The sequence below is a fragment of the Engystomops pustulosus genome, chromosome 9 (assembly GCF_040894005.1).
Source record: "Engystomops pustulosus chromosome 9, aEngPut4.maternal, whole genome shotgun sequence".
Taxonomy (NCBI): Eukaryota; Metazoa; Chordata; class Amphibia; order Anura; family Leptodactylidae; genus Engystomops; species Engystomops pustulosus.
Window position 1 is genome coordinate 57,878,822 of NC_092419.1, and position 23,787 is coordinate 57,902,608.

Genomic DNA, 23,787 nt, shown 5'->3' on the forward strand with positions numbered 1-23,787 from the left:
TTAAAGGCACGCTGCTTACACCCTGCAATACATCAGTATTGCAGAGTATTATCATAAACAAGCAATAAGATGATTGCTTGTTCATGTCCCATAGTGGAAACAGTAAGAAAGTTAAAAAAAAATGTTATTCAATAAAAAAATAAGTTTATAAATCAATAAAAATGCCCATAAGCCCAAAAACATATAAAGAGACATATAACACTCAAAAAAGTCTAAATCATAACACAAACCTCACATATATAGTATCACCACGTTTGTAACAATCCACAGAATAAAATTAAATAATTATTGAACCTGTACGATGAACGCCGTAAAAAAAACTTTAAAAACCCACCAAAAATTATGATTTTTACCTATCGAATCCCACAAAAAATGCAATAAAAAGTGATCAACAAAACATATGTACTCCAGAATGATACTGTTGCAAAGTACAATATGTCTCACAAAAAAACAAGCCATCAACCAGTTCTCTAGCCAAAAAAGTAAAAATGTTATGCCACTTGGAAGACGGCGATGCAAAAATGATAGATTTTTCCCCACATTGTCAATAACATTGAATTAGAAAATGTTTTTTTGTTATCTTGAGTACATTATAAGAACTTTGTCCACATGGGAATACCCCTTTAAGCTGGGATGCTTGTGCAGCACTTTTCAACAAAGGCACAGTAGAGGGGTTAGTAAGGTTTATTGTGCCGTTTCTTGATGACAGATTCCCTTTAAGCATATTTAATAATTCTGTGAAGGAATAACTAATACAAGAAATATGCATTTATAATTTTAAATACCAGTGTGTGAATCATAATATTTGGACACAAACAACATGTTAATTTTCTTTTTGTAGCTGCTGAGCAGAAATGCTGCGGTTGATGTGGTGATTAGTGTCAAGGCATTGTACACCGAGAGCAGAGCCTTTATGGGAATTAAGCAGGTAAGTATCTGGCATACAGTATGCAATATTTATTTTTATCATCAGATCAAAAAAATTAATAAAAGTACTTCAATTGGTAGAAATAACTGTGATTTGTATAACTGATCAGTAGTAATTGCTGTAACATAGATATCAAGAATAACCTTGGTTAATGTTTTCTACACAATACTTTTTACACACTGCAAACCATATTTCATCTCACACAGTGGTAGTGCATAGTGATGAGCGGTTTAGACAAGATTCTGGGTCGATGGGTTTGGCCAAATATTGTGAAAAATTTGGTTTGGTAACTGGACCTGACACCATACACAAACCCCATTGAAGTCAATGGGGACACAAATTTTAAAAAATAAATACAAAATCAGGCTAGAGGACTGAAAAATGAGCTGCTGTTTCAGTTTTCTGAGCCTCTAACACTGCCTTCTAAGTGAAAAGGCATCTGTCACCCATCCCAGGGAAAGCTTCCATTTTCTGTTCCCAAAGATTGGAGAAGCAGAAGACTGTCCCATCTCAACCAAGAGCCCTAGTGCCTACTTGGGAGCTGTGCAAAACTCCTGGCCTTTGAAAAGCTACCATTCTGGTCCACACCACATCATTTCCAGCTGCAACTACTTTTCTCAGCAGGCCATCCCTACCCCACACAAACAGATTATGAAGAAAAATAGGTGTTTCCTGTGCAATGCCATCCATAGCAAGGTGCACATCACAAATGACACATGGACACATAAGCATGTTACATTTCTTTAACTGGCCACTGGGTTAATGTAGTTGTGGCTGGACCCAAGGCAGGAAGTGCACAGATGCATACACTTCCACAGCCCAGGATTGCCAGACAACATTCCTCTCCTGCGTTTTTGTCCAGTCATTTCAGTGCTTGCACCAATAATTTTAGCATAGTCATGGGGAAACGGCAGCAGGTTATACTGTAACGCTAAACCTCTAAAACACTAGTTGTTTCTCTGATTGACTCTCAAGTAGACTACTATAACTCCCTACTAATCAGTCTTCTACTTCTACTAAACTTTCTCCACTACAATCCATTCTCAATGCAGCAGCCAGGCTTTGTCTTTCAAACCAAACGCTACATTCCAGTGTGTGCCAGTGACTGCACTGTTTGTCAGTCTCCTTCTGAATACAGTTTAAATTAATAACTCTCATCCACAAAGCTCTTTATAATGCTGCATACCCCTTCCTCTCTCATATCAGTCTGTTGTCTAACCCGTGCTCTTCCATTGATCTTAGATTATTCTTTTCCTTAATTTGAACTTCCCACTCACATCTCCAGGACTTATCCAGAGCTGCACCAATTCTCTGGAATGCCCTACCCTGGTCTATCAAATTAATAACCAACCCCCAAAGCTTCAATTATGATCTTAAAACTCATTTATTTAGGCCTACCAGACTTGTTAACTGCATTCAACTTTAACTCTTTATTAACCAATTATGACTTCTCCCCCTTCTCCAACTGACTTTGGACTTTGTATAAAATATGGCAGCTGATGGTTGGTTAAAACAGCAGCATTTTTTTTGTATTTATTAAATTATTGTTATTCCATTCCCTTATAAAAAGGACTGGACCACTATACAAGCTCTTATACCTCATGTGTCACCCCCCTTATCCTCATAGACTGTGCGAGCACGGCCCTTACTCCTATTGTTTCATATGACTGTTGTTACTACTTAATGTCTTATTTTATTGGTATATGTTCCCCAGGATCTGTAAAGTTCTACAGAATTTGATGGCGCTATATAAACAAAATTATTATTATTAATTATTAATCTGTCTGGGAAAAGATCAGACACCATCTAAAGTAGGGAAAGATTCCTTCCAGGATCAACTAAAACTATTTGCAAAAACAATAGAATCTTTTTACATCAAGTCTGTCATCAGGTCTCTATCGCTGTTTCAGTAACCTCTACCTGTTGGAGCAGCTCACAAGGATCCCATCCCAGCCTTTATCTAATTAATTCATACATGAATCATTCTAAAATCATCTTTTCTTTATTATGTAAATGATGCTGGTCCGCATGGTCAGAGGCAGTGATGTCACCGCTGTTCCCCCTCCCCTCCCCTTGCTCATGTCTGTGTGTAATGTATAGTAAAGCATTGCTAGTGTCTGTGCTGCATCTGCTGATATGCTCTTCCCCCAATACAGATGTGTGAGACACAGACATCAGCTACACAAGTACCTGACATGTGCTGCTATACCATGGCTGCCTGGAGCTGTTGTATGCCTCCTATACACACACAGGCTGCAGGGGGCGATGGAGCAGCCATTACAGCATTATACATTACATCATTATACAGGCTGTCAGTCATGCACTGGGGTTGTGGCTGTGCCTCCAACTCATGAATAATCTGGACAGCTTGAATATGATAATGACTAATTGGACATTTCACAGGTCATTTGCATAGAGCTTTAGGACCTCATTTCTTAAGTTTACAGGCATGTAGAGGGACAATGAAGGGATAGAGGCAATGCTTCATAATGGCATTTTTTATGAAAATATATTTAGTTTTTCTTTAAGACTTGTGCCAAGTCATGTTGATGCACATCTCATGCTTTGTGCATGTGATCTACTTGGTGGCGCAAAGCTTCCTTCCCAATTATCCAGACATGTGGATACCACCCACTGCCCTATGATGTACAAACCAGGTGGAAATCCATTTTACATATGCTGTGGATGTGAGATCAGCAGAAGGTACATGTTGAGTCCCAGTTACAGAATGCCTGGGGTAGTTGAAGTACTCATCATTCTCCACTAATGAGTGGGCCTTAGAGAGAGACATTTGTGGCGTCCTTCTAGAAAAAAAAACACTTTATACCATGATGGACGATGTAATGGTGGCACAGGAGGAAGCAGAGGTAGAAGAGATGTCTGGCCAGTCCACACATGCTCACAGTGTGAGTTGCTGGTACAACAGCTCCCAGGTACTCCACTGTAAAACTAGGGGAAGAGTTTTTCTCACAGCAGAGTGAAGCCCAGAGCAGCCCATGGGCCTAGAATGTGTCTAGAAAGATATGGAGGGGGAGGAGGCATCTCCCAATGAGGACATCTTGTACGTGCATTTGGGAAGTGAGAGGTAGGGCAAAGTTTTTCCCATTATGTCTTTTAAAGTAGTGAAAGAAAGGGCCAGGTTTTTCCCATTGCATATATTATGGCAGAAAGAAGAAGGGTCTGTTTTTTCCAATTTCTGTGTGGTCACCACTGGAGCTCATGATAGAAAAATGAGAGAATGCACTAGTGCTGGGGTTCCCATCAGACATTAAGGGCTCAGTGGCAGTACAAGGCAGAGGAGCAGGAAGTCACTGAAGCAACATGGGCACCAAGGGAACCATTAAAGGACACCTGTCATCAGGTCTGTGTCACTTGTCCTGTCACTACTACCTGTTGGAGCAGCTCACAAGGATCCCATCCCAGCCTTTATCTAGTTATTTCATACATTATTCATTGTAAAATCATCTATTTTTTATCATGTAAATGAGGCTGGCCACATGGTCAGAGGCAGTGATGTCACTCCTGTTACCCCTCCCCTCTCCTCCCCCTGCTCATGTCTGTGTGTGATGTATAGTAAAGCATGGCTAGTGTGTGTGCTGCATCTGCTGACATGCTGCATCCTCCTAATACACATGTGAGAGACACAGACATCAGCTACACATGAATCTGACATGTTCTGCTGTAACATGGCTGCCTGGAGCTGCTGTATCTCTCCTATACACACACACAGGCTGCAGGGTGGCGTGGCCACCAGCACCAGGAAGCACACCATTATATAGCCTCACATCATTATACAAGCTGTCAGTCATGCACTGGGGGTGTGGCTGTGCCTCCCACTCATGAATAGAGTGGACAGCTTGAATATGCTAATGCTTCATTGGACATTTCACAGGTCATTTGCATACAGCTTTAGGACCTCATTGCTTAGGTTTACAGGCATGCAGGGGGACAATGAAGGGATAGAGGCAATGCTCTCTAATGGCAGTTTATGAAAATATATTTAGTTTAGGGAGGTTATTTTGCATGACGGGTTCTCTTTAAGGACAATCAGTCAAGGAAGACATAGGGTACGGTTAAAATGTCTAAGAATGTTAACATTTGAAACTTTGTACATTGTGATTTGGATGTAATTAAAGAGCATTCATTAAAAAAAAAGTTTTCTCAAAACACAAACCTTAAGTCAGAACGACAGGCAGCTCCTTGGCTTTGGGATTATGGGTGCCGGACCTGCCATGTTAGGTACGGATCAGAACTCTACAGTTTGTTCTCGCTCAACACTAGTTGTGCATCAGTACTGCAGCATTGATATGCTTTTCTTGTTCATCACTGCTAAACAACACTCTCAGATGAAACAATATAGGTTCACATCTGCAACATTCTGAATGTTTTCCAGTTTTCTTCAGTAGGAACTGAAAAACTGAAAATAACATCAGTTCTGAATTCATCATCTGATGAATATAATTGGATGTGTAAATCAGTTCTCTTAAAAAAATCTAGGTATTTTAAATGTCAATTGCCCTGTCTTTTTCTCATTACTAATTTTTTTAATGTTGTGTCTAGCACTGGGAAACTCCACAGGAAGAAGAAGGTCTACTATGTGCTATTAATGGACTGAGTCAAGACTTGCATAAATTATCTGATATCCATTGGATAACACACATCATCAAGTCTGCAGTAGAGGTATAATCTTCCATTTTTATCTCTAAACTTTATTTTTTAAGCTACACTTAATCCAAGCCATGTAAGGCTCTGTTGTAGGGCTGCCAATCTTTTACTCTCCCCATTGAAACAGATTTAACAAGAGCAATAGGAATACATTTTAATAGTACAGAAATACAGCTAAATAAATGAAGGCTAAATGTTCAAAAACTGAAGTCTTCTCTAACAGCTTTTTGGAGGTGGTGTTCCATCTGAAATCCATTTCAGATTCCCACCAAGCTGGTGGGCCCTGAAAGTGGAACGGAACACTCACTGTTGCTGTCTCTTATAACATCTATATACATCAGCCTATTTTCTAAGGCTCCTTTCACACAGCCCATAGATGGCTATAGGTGTGGTGGCACAAAACATGCTTTATATTTTCCTGTGTTTATGGAGTTGTGCAGTGTTTCGCTATGGAGAGAGGAGGGGTGAGCAGCACTCACCCCTCCTTCTCTCCATCGTGCTGCCAAATGCTTGTGTCAGTGGGAAGGGAGTATAATATTGATGATCCTAGAATACCAGTCAGCTAAATGTTTTTATATGCTACCATTAGGAGAACAGCGATGTAAGTGTTAAAGGAAGCTTGAAGCTCCGAATTATTTCAAAACCAAAAAAAGAAAAAGAGAAGTGTCAAAAGCAGAAATCCAACAGTTCATTAACAGGTAAGTGCTCTTCAGTATATCTTGTAACATTTAAAGGACATCTACCACCAGGGTGAAAAACTGTATGCAATTGAGCCTGAGGGGCTCCAGGCTCCACTAACACAGCTGGAGCCCCTTAGGCTCATTTGCATACAGTCCTTCATCCTGGTGGTAAATGCCCTTTTAGCGTTTGTATTGTGCATCATGATCATTAGGTTGTGTAAAGCAGGCCATACATGTTTCAGTTTACCATAACTGCTGAGAAATCAGCAGCTGAAAATTCCTTCTTCATATTCAATTTTATTTATAATAACAAATATGTAGCAGGGTAAAATTTACCAACTTCAGCTAATGTTTTACTGAATAACTGCTACGCAAGTCATAATATTCTGCAAAGTATATCCCATTCTTCTCATTGCTTCTCCAAAATGGATGTAATACCCTAAAATATTGATATCACGAAGTATAAACCTTTCATAGCTAAATGTGATGACCAGAACTGGATGTTCACCTATACATTTATATTTAGTAATTATATTTAGTTTCAAAATCCACAAAATAGGTGGTACAGGCGGTCCCCTACTTAAGAACACTCGACTTACATACGACCCCTAGTTACAAACGGACCTCTGGATGTTGGTAATTTCCTGTACTTTAGTCCCAGTCTACAATAAACAGTTATAACAGTTATCAGAGATGTCTGCAATGAAGCTTTATTATTAATCCTGATTCTTATGACAACCCAACATTTTTAAAATCCAATTGTCACAGAGACCAAAAATATTTCTGGCTGGGATTACAATAATAAACTATACAGTTTCAACTTACATACAAATTCAACTTAAGAACAAACCTACAGACCCTATCTTGTATGTAACCCGGGGACTGCATGTATATTTATGAAGGTTTTAGTTAGCAATACAAGTACAGGCAGTCCACGGGTTACATACAAGATAGGTTCCATAGGTTTGTTCTTAAGTTGAATTTGTATGTAAGTCAAAACTGTATATTTTATAATTGTAGTTCCAAACAAAAAAATTTTTTTGCCCCAGTGACAATTGGTGTTTCCAAAATTTTTACTATAATTGGACCAATAATTATCAATAAAGCTTCATTACAGACACCTTACAGCTGATCATTGCAGTCTGGGACTGAAGTCCCAGTGAGCAGAGGGCCCCGTCTTCAATTAGGGGTCGTTTGTAAGTCGGGTGTCCTTAAGTAGGGGACCGTCTGTAAACCTATAACGAAAGTTAAAATCAACCAATGTACCTTACATTACATGTATATAAAAAATATATATATATATATATATATTGATAGTGTCCTATTGGCAATAAAGATAGAATTACCTTTTTGTAGCTCAAATCATAGATGAGGATGGTAAAATAAATCCAGAAACCCAATCCAAACAAACAAACAGAACTGGACTTTGTCAACAGCTTTTACACAACTGAATTACCAGGAGTCTCAGATGGGCCATAAAATATCTTTTTTGTGTTCAAACTCTTTCTACCCATACAATAATTGCTGCCAACGTCATATGGAAAGCACTGCATAACATGAGAAAGATATATAAATAGAAATATAAATAGTATATAAAATATAAATCGATTTTTGTTGTCATTAATTAGCAAAATAGCTGAGAAGAGTCACTTTTGAAGCTGGAGGTTTACTTCAGACTTGGTATTGTTAAAATATGGTTTAAAACCGTGTTTTAAAAATCTCATCTGTTTGAAGTTTAAAAGCAACAGTGCTCCAGTGTGACACAGAAATATATCTAACCAACAAAAGCCTGAGATGGAGGAGAAATCATTACTATTATTTTTATTATTATTATTATTATTATTATATATTAGAATTTAATATTATAAATTATTATCTGCATGACATACCTAATGGCATGCTACTTTTAATTCAGTTGTAGCAATTTGCCTCTACAGTGTTTGTTTTTAAGACACATCTAATGCTTAATCTCGTGTGCCTATAGGTTAATCCAGCCCTGGTCACAACTGTGAGATTTAAAACTACAAAACCTTCTGTGTATGGCCAGCTTAAACAAAAAAATGACTAAGTGGAAGGGACTATTCTGGAAACTGCATATGCAGACAGTCCATCTGTAGAGGGGTTCTGGGAGCAAGATTGACCACTTATCTCCTCATTGACTATTGGTATAGATTAATTTGCACCTTGAGCAGATCACAGCAGAATCATTTAAAGAAGAAGCAAGTACATCTGCCCATATCCTGCTTAAATTTTAGTGGTGAAATGCATTGTCTATTAAAAAAGGTGAATCTTAGAAAGTGAGCTGTGAACAAAAAGAAAAGTCACAGCCAGTTGGATCATTTGTCATAGTTTTAAATAGTCAACCCCATCATGTTTTACTGGGAGGAGTGAGAGTGTTCTATAACTTAAAGGAACTCTATCGTCAAAATCAAGCCTGGGCCACTTACCATAGATCCAGGCAACGTGACTGTGATAATCTACTTTTATTTGTTATACATGGCCTCCTTTCTCAAATGTTAAAATTATGCTAATGAGTCGTAGGGGCTATCCCTTCCCTATCCCCTCTGTGATATAGCTTTACAGACTATTACACTGTCTCACCATCCCCCACCCGTAGCTTGCTGGCTTATTAGCATAATTTTAAATGCTGATTTTAGGAGGAAGGAGGCCAGGGATATAAAATATGAAAAGTCACAGTAACAGAATTTATGAGTAAGTGTCCCTGGTTTATAATGATTGATTTTGATGTTAGATTCTCTTTTAATGTTTTGGAGCAATATTTAGAATGTACAGTTGTTGCACAGGTTTTGTTTGCCCCTGGTGGGTTTGTTATTTCAGGAATGCACAGTATCGTGTCCATGTCTGTCTTTCTCGCATTGTTTAGGGATGATGAATAACTATTGTACATATTCACTAAGACAGAGTGAAAAGTATAAATGAATGGATCTTAAATTCACACTCTGAGATGCTTAAATTGGGTACATAACATTGGTTCAGAATATTAAACTAGCTTAAAGGGAACCTGTCACCAGGGACCTCATTTTCACTAAAGATAGGTTGCAGAAGCTTATGACACCTGCAGCTCAAATGTGCCTTTCTGCCTTTTCTAAGCATTTGCATTACAATATAATTGTGTGTTATGACTTACCTTGCACCCTGACAAAATCCTGGGGTAGTTACAGGGGCTGGGCTTTGGTTTGCATGCATTTAAACTTGTCTGTGTTACTTCCTCCTCAGATCTTAGCCCCCTATCTTTGTGCTCCTGTACAGCTCCACCTCCTGCTCCTTCTCAGAGGTCACAGCCTGGTCAGCCTGACATCAGTGGGGGAGGGACAGAGCTGTACAGGAGCACAAATATGGAGGCAGCCTGCAGCTCAGACATGTCACATGTTGTTTTTTGAAACGCATCCAAACCAAAGGCCCGCCCCTGTGACAGGTTTTTGGCAGGATGCAAGACTAAGTTATAACACACAATATATTATGTTGTAATGCAAATGCTTAGAAAAGGCAGAGAGGCACTTAGTGAATAATAACAGTGAATTAGAGAATGTGTTATTTTGTTATCCTGAGTACATATAAAAACTTGTCTTTATGGGAACACCCCTTTAAATACTATATAATATGGCTAACCAATGTGCACATTGAACAAAAATTGCATGTGCAGCCAATATTATTAAATTAAAATACATTCTTCTTTCTACTGAAAGTTGTACCTCTCAGAGAGCTGCATTTCTAGGGTCATAAAAGATCCGTCACACAGGCCCCAAAGCATTTGATCCCCTCACATGGTTGCACCAATAATAGCTGTACTGAAAATACCAGTAATTAAAAATACACACAGTACATGGCCCCAACATTGTATAATGAATGTAAAAATTACTGCCCCTCCACAGTATATGTGGGTACATTACTTTAAACCACCTTATTTTGCCACTCACCTAATAATGTTCCCTAAACATGGCCTAACAACTAAGAATGTAAAACACATGCAATACATAATAGTGGCCCCCACTAATTCCCCCTCATTGAGACCCCTACACTAAATAATGCCCTTCCTAATCAAGCCCACCTAAATGAGCCCCTCACCTAATGATACCAACACTAAATAATGCCCCCAACAGCCCGAGCCCCAATTTAATCCAGTATATAATGTTCCCCAGAGCCCGCACTAATGTCTCCGGCCTCCAGTGATGTCCTCAGTCTCCAGTGTTGTCCCTCACAGCCCCCAGTGATGTCCTCACAGTCTCCAGGGTTGTCCCTCACAGCCCCCTGTGATGTCCCCAGAGCCTGGAGTGATACCCCCACAGATTTTATTTAGTTTATCTGTCTGACCTTTTATATATGTGTTCTCTATTATTAGATGTAAGTATCTCATCCTAGTCTTTTGTTGCCAAATTAGTTGCCTTCTTTTCTGTTCACTTTTGCTTTATCTCTCTGCTAGTGGATAAATGGGGAACGGAGGAAGTAGCTGCTTGGCTTGAAGTCTTGGGTTTAGGGGAATACAAGGAAATTTTTATCCGCCATGACATCCAGGGCTCAGAGCTGGTACTGCTGGAGAGAAGGGACCTCAAGGTATTCTGCAAGGGGATTAACTCTCCTTTAGCTACTGTTTCCCTTCCACCTTGTCAACTCATGGTCATTATGTTATGTAGACTGTCAATACCAATATAATTTACAGAATATACTATGAATAATAGCATGAAAGGCCTTTATAATATTTAGAATACCATTGCATATAATTGGTATCTCACAGGTCATACCCATTATCAGTCATGCATATCTGCTGGTAGTAAGGTCATTGTACGTAGCTGTTTACAGTGTCTCTACATATAATAACATGTATACATGAAATTATCAAAATAATTGTTGTTATCATCTAATGTGACTTCTTTGCTTTATAGGATTTGGGAATAGCCAAAGTGGGCCATATGAAGAGAATTCTACAGGGAATTAAAGATATTACCAGTTCTGTGTAGAAACATTCCTCTGACACTGAATGACCACATGATTGGGGATGAATATTATTGAGTACAGGCCAGCTGCTTACATATTACATGGACTTTTAATGCCAAATCGACTGTATTTATATTGGTATAGTTCTTCTGGAGATTTATTTAAAAATAAATAATAATTATTTTGTGGATGCCAATGCCTTGCCAGTTATTATAAGACCATGCAAACAACTTTTGAAGTGTGACATCAGTGCTATGAATGTTAGCTTGAAATGCTGTGATTTATTATCCATTTTCCATAAATCTGTATCCATACCTATTTTACCATACCATTACCATACCAGTCACAGATGTTTAAGTCTTATCAGATGCCTTAAAGTGAATGTCCACCTGTAAATACCATTGTTTTTACTTAATTAAGTGCCATATCCAGATAATTCTTTAAAATTAACTTATGTGGAGGTCCATTTTTCTGGTGCAGAGTCCCTGATCCTCTGCATAGACAGTAATAAAACACAATAGTGTTTATTAAGTGTCTGAAAGTTTGACAGTGCGGAGTTACACAGTCTTAAATTATGTGAGATTTATCATGTCTTATACTGAATAATAAATCCGGAATACATCAAAAGACAAGGGCATCATCCCCATCTAGAAAAAACAAGGTGTAATCTCAAGGCTTCTTTACTGTAAGAACTGTGAGTCTGTGGAATAGCCTGCCTCAGGCGCTGGTCACAGCCGATTCAGCAATGAGCTTCAAGAAGGGTCTAGATGCCTTTTTACATCAAAAAAGTGGAAGGAGGACCTTGCCTGTGAGGGTTTACAATAATAATATAATAATCTTTATTTATATAGCTCCTTCAAATTCTATACCTAAACTACACCTACTTGCTTGGCTGCTCCCATTTCTTGTACAAACTCTCAAAGCAATTAATACCTTGATAAATCTGGTGCAAGGCTTTTTATTACATTTGTAGTCATAAACAAATTCCTAAATCTGAGAGGATTCCTAAGAAGATTTCCCTTGAATAACGTGTCTTTCCTACCCACAGAATAGTACATAGTAGAAGTAATTATCAGAACAGAGCCCCCTCCCCCCGAGTGCCCTCTGTGCATGAAGTGGTGGTTCCCCTGTGTGACCACAGCTCATTTACTTCTATATACAGATGGCCTATTATAGTGCTAAGTCAGCCTCATAAATATGAATAAAGCAAAGAGCACGCAGGCTATTCTCTACACTTATTCTATGACCACTGGAAACATGAAAAGTGTTAGACACCCCCTTTAAGTATGTCTGTGCAGCGGCTATGGATAAAGAAAGCTTCAAGGAAACCTACCACTGTCCGCATGATGAAAGACTTAGTGCGAGACTTAGTGTCTGCGCATGTGCGATAGGTGCCGAGAGCTTGGTGACGTCACGGCTCTCGGCACCTGAAGGAGGAATAATTAAACATCGGAAGCCACCGCCAGACCGAAGATGGCGCAGGGTAGCACCGGAGGGCTCATTTAAATATGTAAGAAAATAGTTTTTTTAGCTAAACTAACGATTGCCGTGCCTAACAAAACTATGTGCCGGCATCAGCATTAAGTAGCCTACCGGGTGGTCTGCTCGCATGATTTCATCATGCGGGCAGTGGTAGGTTTCCTTTCAGTTGCTATAAAGATAATTTAAAGGAAATTTTCACCACAGAATTTTGGACCTAAAACACCATGTTATCAAAAGGTGGAGATTCACATTAAGATTCATTCAAGAGAGACTTGAATGAATAGGAAACTTACATTTTGCTTTTGTGACCCAAATTCATAAGTAGAACTGTTAAATTACAATAACAAAACCATCTGTTTTTTGTGTTGTTTCCTGTTTAAGTGATCTCAGCATTTCTGCATGTTGTTTAAGAACTATGATAAAACGTATATATTTCTAATATATCATTTTGTGAAGCAAGGACTTGTGGGCATAGTTCTATGACCTTAATTGTAATTGTGAATGTACAGTTGAAGCCCTATTTATTGGTGGAGTATTCTTTTTGTCTTGTAAATTGCTATTTTGCTTTTTTTCACAATCTGTGCTGTATTGTAATTGAAAACGGTGTAAATGATCAGTACATAAAATAAGTTCCCATTGGGAAAGACTGTGAGTTATTCTGTTCATTGTTTAAATATTCCCTACATTTCAAAAAAGTCTTAAGGAAATTATCTCCTTCCAAAATCCCAGTGCGGCAGTAATTTCGGAAACATTCTAAAAGTATCTCCTAGAGGCCTTTCCCAGAAGAGAATAAGTGTCAGGGTAAGAAACATTTTTTTTGGAATTCTCTTTCTGGATTCTCTGTGATGCATTATTATCATATTTGGTAAAAGACTTCTTTAGGAAATGATGTCAGCCGATGAGTGGAGCATACACAATAAATAAACACTCTACATTTCTTTAGTAGTGATAGGGTTCACCTAGGGTTGTATAAAGTCTATCAAAAAGCACAATAGTGTAAGGTAGATTGGGCTGGGTAGCTTCCTAATAAAATACTTCTAATGCCAATTCATCTGTAAGTATTTGGCATCGTTTACAAATATCTAAAGAGGCAACCCCACCCAATAGCATGTTATGAAAAATGACAGTAACCAAAAACTCATACTTCTGTCCATTGCACTATTCTCAAGATATTATTTATTTATATAATGTCAGTATCCTCTATAGCACTTTACAAACACCTAAACACTGGATTATTGTCAGCATGTTTGTGTCAAATCTGTTTGGATGCAAATCACTAGGATTCCACATCCTACATGCATTACTGAGTGACTGTGAGTTTGTATAAAGCATAAGATAATATAGTTCCTTATTTTTTGCTGACAACAACCATAAAATTATTTTTGTTGCTGCTCCAAAACTTTGGCTACTGTCATGAACCATAGCCACAATGATCTCCTCCCCAGAGCTAGCAGTAACAAGAAATCCCCCAGTAGCCACTAGCCTTACTGATGCTCTGACTAGAATTTGGGGGATAAACAACATACCTACCTAGTTCCTCTCTGAATATTCTTCATACGTTGCCTGTGCCACATCTACTATTGCAAAGACCACATGCTCATGGTCTGTGTGAAAGATGGAGAGCAGCGGAGTATGGAAGCTGAGAGCTCCCATGTTTCGTTGCCACATGTGGGAGCATATTTCCGGTGGTCTTAGGAGGCCTCTGTAAAAAAGGTTGCTCAACCCCCTAAGAAGTCACAACCCACATGGTGATGAACTGCTGGTAAGGTTACTCCCAGGTAAGGTATACTTAGATACAAAAAGCATACAGTCAGGAAGGCTGAAATGTTAGCGTCCTATTTATTACAGGGTGGCAAGTGTCTACTTATTATAGGTTACTGTAGAAGGAGGTTGTGCATCCTTTTTGAGAGCCTGGGTGGTACAGTCTATGCAATTTGTAATTTTCAATTTTCAAAATACTGGAAGATGTAGATCTCCATAGGGTATCACTGGAGCGGGATTTACACTGCTGCTAAACAACCACCTAATTTATTAAATGAAGACAAGAATACCAAAGAAATGTCAGATAGGACAATAATGCATGGAATATAATGGGAAATCTTTGCTTTGGCAGATGTTTTGCTTTAAACATATAACTCTTAAGAAGGTAAAAATTTTTTGAATGGAATCACCTTCATTAACTCCAGAAGGAATTAAAGGGGTATTCCCATTTCAGCAAATTAATATTATTGTTTGTACAATTAAAAATTATACAATTTTCCAATATACTTCTGTATCAATTCCTCGGCATTTTCTAGATCTCTGCTTTCTGTACTGCTATAGAAAACTTCACTGTTTCTTTCCAGCGGACAGAAATCTGACAATGGTCACACTGGTGCACAGCTCTCGTTAGTAGCAGAGAATAATCAGAGCTGTGTGATATAACATGCCATGCACCTGTGTGACCATGGTCAGATTTCTGTCCACTGGAAACAGTGAAGCTTTCTATAGCAGGACAGCAAGCAGAGATCTAGAAAACTGTGAGGAATTGATACAGGAAGTATATTGGGAAATTGTAGAACTTTCCTTAATTCAAACAATAAAACTTATTTGTTGAAATGGGAATACCCCTTTAAGGAACAACAATATCAATGTCAGGTCTTACCTGAAGTTATAAGATACCATACAAATGAATCTTCTCTTGTCTTTCAATGATCACTTTAATTTGAATCCCCATTCTTAAAACCTTCACAAGTAATGTTCACTAAAGTGGAAGACTATTGTAAATATGTTTGTATATGTATTGTACTTGTATATTGAGAGCTGATTTTGGTACTTTTTTTCTCATACATATAAATTAAACTTTTATTTATATCATGGGCAAATATTGCTCTAGCAATCCATATTTAAACAAAATTTGAGAAGAGCCCAAATTACTTATACTGAGCAACATAACTATTATATACAAAAACTATATTTCATATTGTAATTGTATGTACCTGATATTGTCCTAGTGCCGGTTTTATTGTCCTTCATAGCTTGTAAAATGTATTAAAAGTTACTTACATACAAAAACTTACTCAATTTTAGTTTGACTTTTGTCCTCCTCCATCATTTACAGAATATGGATTTTTATTTTTATTACAGATAAAATCTGTACAGGTCCATGGACACATTCAATAGTTGCAAAACAAGGAATAACAGTAAATACAATGAACAATTTCAGGGTTTAACAAAGGCGCAGTGAAAATCTCAACAAAACATTTAACAGATAGGTTCTGGGCTTCATGGGCACCAAATGATCCAACATGTCAGCAATTATCTGTTCTGTTCTACCGTACGACAGTAGGGAACAATGGCGATACAAGTCCAGTAAATGTGAGGCACTTTTTTTTATCCCCTGAACCACAGTGTATTCTTTGGGATACACTGGGGCACATTTACTTTTCCGTCCGCTGCAGTTCATCGAAAGTGCATTGTCCGCATGATTCACTAAGATCATGTGCCCAATATCCTGCATGTGTCGCTTCCCCGCTCAGGTCCGACAGAGTTCACCATCTTTTTAGTGGTTCATGTAAGTGTTTGATCTTTGATCAATTTGATAGTTAAATCCCACGCTCAGTACAAATCAGTCGGATCGTCCGACAACACACCCCCCAATTTGTGGTGCATAGAAGCCACCACTGCTGCGCCAAAAAATGATTGCGTGCGCCAAAATCCCAGTGCAAACATCTGCTAAATACCTGTCAGTGCTGTGTAATCCCTGAAAAGACGCATAGTCCATCGAAAGTGAGCAGCGCGACCCTTGGTAAATGAGCCCCGTTGTGTGTGACTAAGAATGGGCAGGATTATAGTACCAGAGCAGTAAAGCTTGCATTGGTTTTACTTACACTGGAAGCATAGGGAGGTCTGTGTTGTAGATCCAGGAATTCCAATACTTCCCTAGATCTATAATCTGCTATATCCACTAAACGAAAAAGGCCCTCGTCATGCCATAGTTTGGACATCTGTCCTGTGAGACTAGTGTAAGCTAGGTTAGTACAAGAATGAAGTCTTAGGTGACTGCTCAGACTGCAAAGGAAAGCACATAACACAATATTCCCCAATTGCTTTGGTGTGCCTCATGAGGTCCAATAATGGAGAGCCTGGGAGTGTATAGGATGGCCCAAAGGAAGGCATTAGGATGGGATGGTGTGCCCCATAGCTTCTCTGCCTCCATCCATCTAGAATAGAGTTGGGAAAAATGTATTTAGTCAGCCACCAATTGTGTAAGTACTCACACTTAAAAAGTAGAGAACGGCCTGTAATTGACATCCTAGGTGGACCTCAACTTTGAGAGACAAAATGTGAAAACCAGAAAATTCCAGAAAAAGTCTGATTTTTAAAGCATTTATTAGATATCATGAGGGAAAATAAGCATTTTTTCAATAACAAAAGTACATTCCTTTCCATTCTTTCATGCAGATCTACTCTAGAGCAGTGATGTTTTGGGGCTGTCGCTGGGCAACACGGACTTTCAACTCCCTCCAAAGGTTTTTTATGGGATTGAGATCTGGAGACACTTGTGGACCTTGAAATGCTTCTTACAAAGCTACTCCTTGATTGCCCTGGTGATGTGCTTGGGATCATTGTCATGCTAAGAGACCCAGCCCCGTTTCATCTTCAATGCCCTTGCAAATGGAAGGAGGTTCGCACTCAAAATCTCACAATTAGAGATGAGCTAACACACTCGTGCAAGCTTGATGCTCGTTCGAGCATTAGCGTACTCGTAACTGCTCGTTGCTCGGACGAATACTTTGCCAGCTCGAGAAAATGGCATCTCCCGCCGTTTTGATTTTTGGCAGCCAGAAACAGAGCCAATCACAAGCCAGGAGACTCTGCACTCCACCCAGCATGACGTGGTACCCTTACACGTCGATAGCAGTGGTTGGCTGGCCTGAATGCTCGCATCATTCTCTGTCTGGATGCCGTTAGGGAGAGAGCTGCTGCTGCTGCATGGATAGCATTAGGCTGTTATATTAGCTTACTGTTAGGCAAGAACCCAACAGCCCTTGTTAGGGCTAGAATAGTGTTATATATATTTTTTTTTTGTTTGCTTGTGGCTGGGCTTGCTGGCACTAGTAGTGCAGCTAGTACCATATTGTTAGGAATTTGCAGGGAGACTTGGGAACATTCTATTTAGCTCTTAGTGACACACATATCCATCTCAAACACCTAAGTGGGACAATTTATTAGGGGTTTCATAGTATCATAGTATAGTATCATAGTATCATAGTATATAAGGCTGGAAGGAGACTCAAGTCCATCAAGTCCAACCTTCAAGAATTAAATAAATGTTTTATCCCCATAACCCGTGATATTTTTTCTCTCCAGAAAGTCATCCAGGCCTCTCTTGAACATGTACATAGAGTCGGCCATAACAACCTCCTGCGGCAGAGAGTTCCATAGTCTCACTGCTCTTACAGTAAAGAACCTTTGTCTATGGTGATGGTAGAATCGCCTCTCCTCTAGGCGTAGAGGATGCCCCCTTGTCCTGGTCACAGGCCTAGGTATAAAAAGATCTTTGGAGAGATCCTTGTACTGTCCGTTCAGGTATTTGTACATTGTAATGACGTCTCCCCTCAGTCGTCTTTTTTCTAAACTGAATAATCCCAAATTTTTTAATCTGTCAGTGTATTCTAGTTCCCCCAATCCCCTAATAATCCTGGTTGCTCTCCTCTGCACCTGTTCCAGCTCTACTATATCCTTTTTATACACTGGTGCCCAAAACTGTACACAATATTCCATGTGTGGTCTGACCAGGGATTTGTATAAGGGCAGAACTATGTCTTTATCATGAGAATCTATTCCTCTCTTGATACATCCCATAATTTTATTTGCTTTAGCAGCAGCCGCCTGGCTCTGGTCACTAAAATTAAGTTTACCATCCACCAATACGCCCAAGTCCTTTTCAGCTTCAGTTTTACTAAGTAATTGATCGTTTAGAACATAATTATACTTTTTGTTTCCATGGCCCAAGTGCATAACTTTACATTTATCTACATTAAACCTCATCAACCATTTCTCTGCCCATCCCTCAAGCTTCCACAAATCCCTCTGTAATGCTAAACTATCGACCTCAGTATTTATTACTTTACCCAGCTTAGTATCATCTGCAAATATTGAAACTTGACTGTGTAAACCCACTACAAGGTCATTAATAAAAATATTAAAAAGAAGTGGCCCCAATACTGACCCCTGTGGCACTCCACTGGTAACATCAACCCAATCTGAGAATGTGCCATTAATGACTACCCTCTGTTTTCTATCACTAAGCCAATTACTTACCCAGATACACAGATTTTCTCCTATTCCCAGCAGTCTCATTTTATATACCAACCTTTTATGTGGCACGGTGTCAAATGCCTTTGAAAAGTCCAGATATACAACATCCACAGCGTCCCCCAGATCCAGTCTTGAACTTACCTCCTCGTAGAAACCAATCAGATTAGTCTGACAGGACCGATCTCTCATAAACCCATGCTGACGCTGGGTTATAAGGTTGTGCACAGTGAGATACTCCAGGATAGCATCTCTAATAAACCCCTCAAATATTTTCCCCACCACAGCAGTTAGACTTACGGGTCTGTAGTTTCCAGGATCGCTATTTGATCCTTTTTTGTATATTGGTACCACATTTGCTATGCGCCATTCCTGTGGAACATAACCAGTCCTCAGTGAATCTTCAAATATTAAAAATAACGGTCTGTCTATCACCGTACATAATTCATGCAGAACCCGGGGGTGTATGCCATCTGGCCCAGGTGATTTATCTATCTTAGTGGTTGCGAGGCGGCGCCGTACCTCTTCCTGGGTTAAACTGTTGACAATCCAAAAAGAATTTACATTATTCCTCATAGTGTCTTCCACCAGGGGATTTTCCTGGGTAAAGACAGTTGAGAAGGCGACATTCAGTAGATTGGCCCTTTCCTCATCAAGTTCCACCATGACCCCCATGTTATTTCTAAGGGGACCCACACTCTCTGTTTTTAATTTCTTATCATTTATATACTTGAAAAATAATTTGGGATTATTTTTGCTCTCCCTGGCAATATTTCTCTTAGTCTCTATTTTTGCGGCCTTTATCTGCTTTTTACAGGATTTATTTTTCTCTCTATAATCCTGTAATGCCTCATCGCTACCTTCACGTTTTAGCACCTTAAACGCTTTATCTTTCTCGCTTATTGCTTTCCTTACAAGACTAGTTAGCCACATAGGCTTTTTCTTGTTCCTTTTATGCTTTTTCCCATAAGGTATGTGTTTCTCACAGGACTTTTTCAGAATATATGAGAAAAAGTCCCATTTTTGGGGGGGGGGCTTTTGTCTTTGAGAGCATTATCCCAGTCTATGCCTTTAAGGTCTTCCCTTAGTTGATGAAAATTTGCCCACTAACGTGCTTAGTAAAGCTAATACAAAATCAATGATATTATGATCACTATTCCCCAGGTTCCCCCCAACCTGTAGTTTTGATACCCTATCAGGTCTGTTGGTAAGGATAAGGTCCAGCAGTGCCCCCCCTCTTGTTGGCTCCAGGACTAGTTGCGACAGGTAATTGTCTTTTGTTGTTGACAAGAACCTGCTACCTTTGAAGGACCTGCAGGTTTCTGCCCCCCAGTCAATATCTGGGTAATTGAAGTCCCCCATGATAAGTACTTCACCATGCTTTGAAGCCGCATCCATTTCACTTATCAGCATTTCCTCTGCTGCCTCCATTATATTTGGAGCCTTATAACAAACCCCTAGTAATATTTTATTATTCTTTTACCCTCCTCTTATCTCCACCCATAGGGACTCCACATTTGCGTTACTGATGTCATCTCGCAAGACGGGCCTGAGGCAAGAATTCACATATAAACAAACCCCTCCCCCTTTTTTATTTATACGATCCTTTCTAAAAAGACTATAACCATCTATAGTAACAGCCCAGTCATAGCTACTGTCCAGCCATGTCTCGCTGATACCCACTATATCATATTTCCGTTCCAACATCAAGAGTTCCAGTTCCTCCATTTTGTTTGTGAGGCTTCTAGCATTTGTGTACATACACTTTATATGGTTTTCCCTGTCCGTATTCCTTTTGTCCTTATTCCCCAATCTCATTCCAGCCCCCCTTCCTCCCCCATGGACTGTGACTCTTCCCAGCTCTCTATGTACACCGTCTATTTGCCCTGCACAAGTGTAGTTGCCCTCCCCCCAGGTCTCTAGTTTAAACACTCCTCCAACCTTCTAGCCATTTTTTCCCCTAAAACAGCGCCCCCCTCCCCATTGAGGTGCAGCCCATCCCTACTGTAGAGCCTGTAGCCGACAGAAAAGTCAGCCCAGTTCTCCATGAACCCAAAACCCTCCTTCCTACACCAACTTTTGAGCCACTTATTTACCTCCTTGATCTCCCGCTGCCTTTCTGGTGTGGCACGTGGTACAGGCAGTATTTCGGAGAAAATTACCTTTGAGGTCCTTGCCCTGAGCTTAAGGCCTAAATCTCTGAAATCATTTTTAAGGACCTTCCACCTACCTGTTACTTTGTCATTAGTGCCAATGTGGACCATGACCGCTGGTTCCTCACCAGCCCCTCCCAGTAATCCGTCAACCCGATCCGCAACATGCCGAACCCGAGCACCCGGCAAACAACACACTGTTCGGTATGCACGGTCTTTGTGACAGATTGCCCTGTGTGTTCCCCTAATAATGGAATCTCCCACTACCAGCACCTGTCTGACCTTGCCTGTGCTCCCATTACCCTTCTTTCTGGAGCAGACATTCCCCTGGTTGCTAGCGGCCACGTCTTTCTGCAGCATTGCTACCCCAGAGCTGATATCCCCCTCATCCGCTAGCCTGGCAAACTTATTGGGGTGCACCAGATCAGGACTAGACTCCCTACAACTCTTCCCTCTACCCCGCCTTCTACATGTTACCCAACTTGCTGCCCCCTCATTCTGCACCTCCATACTTCCCTCCCCACAACCATCTTCCCCAGAGAGTTTGTGCTCCAGGAGCAGCAAACTTCGTTCCATATTATCAATTGCCCACAGCCTTGAAACTTGCTCATTTAGATCCAGAATCTGGGCTTCCAGATGAGCAATTTTTACACACCCCACACAACAGTATTCCCCCTCGAACGGCTGTTCAAGGAAAGCATACATGGCACAGGATGTACACCGTGTAGCAATGCCACTTATGTAGTCCATTATTCTAATGGGGATTACAATAGAAATATGCGCAGAAAGAAGAATTTACAGTCAAACACAAAACACAGCAGTTACCTGCTAAAGCCCCTCAAACTTAAGTCCCTTAAACGTAAGTCACACTTAAGACACTGCACACACTTCGGATCAATGCACACTCACCACCAAGCTCACACACTCGCTTTGCTAATGCTTTTTTTAAAGTTATCTGCCACAAATATCTGCAGAGCTCACTGCAACAAGATCTGGCTGCAAACCACCAAACAAACTGACCACAGAAGTATATAAAGGCTGCTAATTAGATAGCCACACCCCACTATTAATTAGGCAGCACCTGTGACTATACTGTCTAGATAACGTGAATGCCTCCCTATACCCCCCACACAATATACAGATTATGCAAGTAAAATACCTTCAGATCTACTTGGTTGCAATAAAAATCACACAATGAATATCAGGAAATAAAAATGTAGATGCACTTATCTATTTGTTGCTGGATCCAAAAAGTACTCCTTCCCTTAAACCTAAGTCACACTTAAGACACTGCACACACTTTGATTGAATTAGGCACAGTCTGATGATTTTTTTTTTTCAAAACTTTAGTTGACTTAAAATCCAGTTGTATGCTGTCAGTGTAGGTTAGAAACTAGGCATACAAGAACCCAACCGGCTTTCTTAGGGCTACAATAGCGTTATATACACTCACCGGCCACTTTATTAGGTACACCATGCTAGTAACGGGTTGGACCCCCTTTTGCCTTCACAACTGCCTCAATTCTTCGTGGCATAGATTCAACAAGGTGCTGGAAGCATTCCTCAGAGATTTTGGTCCATATTGACATGATGGCATCACACAGTTGCCGCAGATTTGTCGGCTGCACATCCATGATGCGAATCTCCCGTTCCACCACATCCCAAAGATGCTCTATTGGATTGAGATCTGGTGACTGTGGAGGCCATTTGAGTACAGTAAACTCATTGTCATGTTCAAGAAACCAGTCTGAGATGATTCCAGCTTTATGACATGGTGCATTATCCTGCTGAAAGTAGCCATCAGATGTTGGGTACATTGTGGTCATAAAGGGATGGACATGGTCAGCAACAATACTCGGGTAGGCTGTGGCGTTGCAACGATGCTCAATTGGTACCAAGGGGCCCAAAGAGTGCCAAGAAAATATTCCCCACACCATGACACCACCACCACCAGCCTGAACCGTTGATACAAGGCAGGATGGATCCATGCTTTCATGTTGTTGACGCCAAATTCTGACCCTACCATCCGAATGTCGCAGCAGAAATCGAGACTCATCAGACCAGGCATCGTTTTTCCAATCTTCTACTGTCCAATTTCGATGAGTTTGTGCAAATTGTAGCCTCAGTTTCCTGTTCTTAGTTGAAAGGAGTGGCACCCGGTGTGGTCTTCTGCTGCTGTAGCCCATCTGCCTCAAAGTTCGACGTACTGTGCGTTCAGAGATGCTCTTCTGCCTACCTTGGTTGTAACGGGTGGCAATTTGAGTCACTGTTGCCTTTCTATCAGCTCGAACCAGTCTGCCCATTCTCCTCTGACCTCTGGCATCAACAAGGTATTTCCGCCCACAGAACTGCCGCTCACTGGATGTTTTTTTCTTTTTTTCGGACCATTCTCTGTAAACCCTAGAGATGGTTGTGCGTGAAAATCCCAGTAGATCAGCAGTTTCTGAAATACTCAGACCAGCCCTTCTGGCACCAACAACCATGCCACGTTCAAAGGCCCTCAAATCACCTTTCTTCCCCATACTGATGCTCGGTTTGAACTGCAGGATATTGTCTTGACCATGTCTACATGCCTAAATGCACTGAGTTGCCGCCATGTGATTGGCTGATTAGAAATTAAGTGTTA

General features: G+C 40.1%; 1 protein-coding gene across 7 annotated transcripts in view; it reads left to right on the plus strand.

Moving 5' to 3' along the window:
• Positions 1-13,360, plus strand: part of LOC140077441 (diacylglycerol kinase eta-like) — a 212,407-nt gene extending 199,047 nt beyond the window's left edge. For 6 of the 7 annotated variants that reach the window (XM_072124658.1, XM_072124659.1, XM_072124661.1 and 3 more), the window contains 5 exons: positions 842-928; positions 5,489-5,608; positions 6,183-6,291; positions 10,715-10,845; positions 11,175-13,360. In XM_072124658.1, the coding sequence (XP_071980759.1) occupies positions 842-928; positions 5,489-5,608; positions 6,183-6,291; positions 10,715-10,845; positions 11,175-11,249 (522 nt within the window). In that variant the 3' untranslated portion in view covers positions 11,250-13,360. The remainder of the gene's footprint in view (positions 1-841; positions 929-5,488; positions 5,609-6,182; positions 6,292-10,714; positions 10,846-11,174) is intronic. The other variant, XM_072124664.1, reaches the window with a different exon arrangement.
• Positions 13,361-23,787: the final 10,427 nt, after the last annotated feature.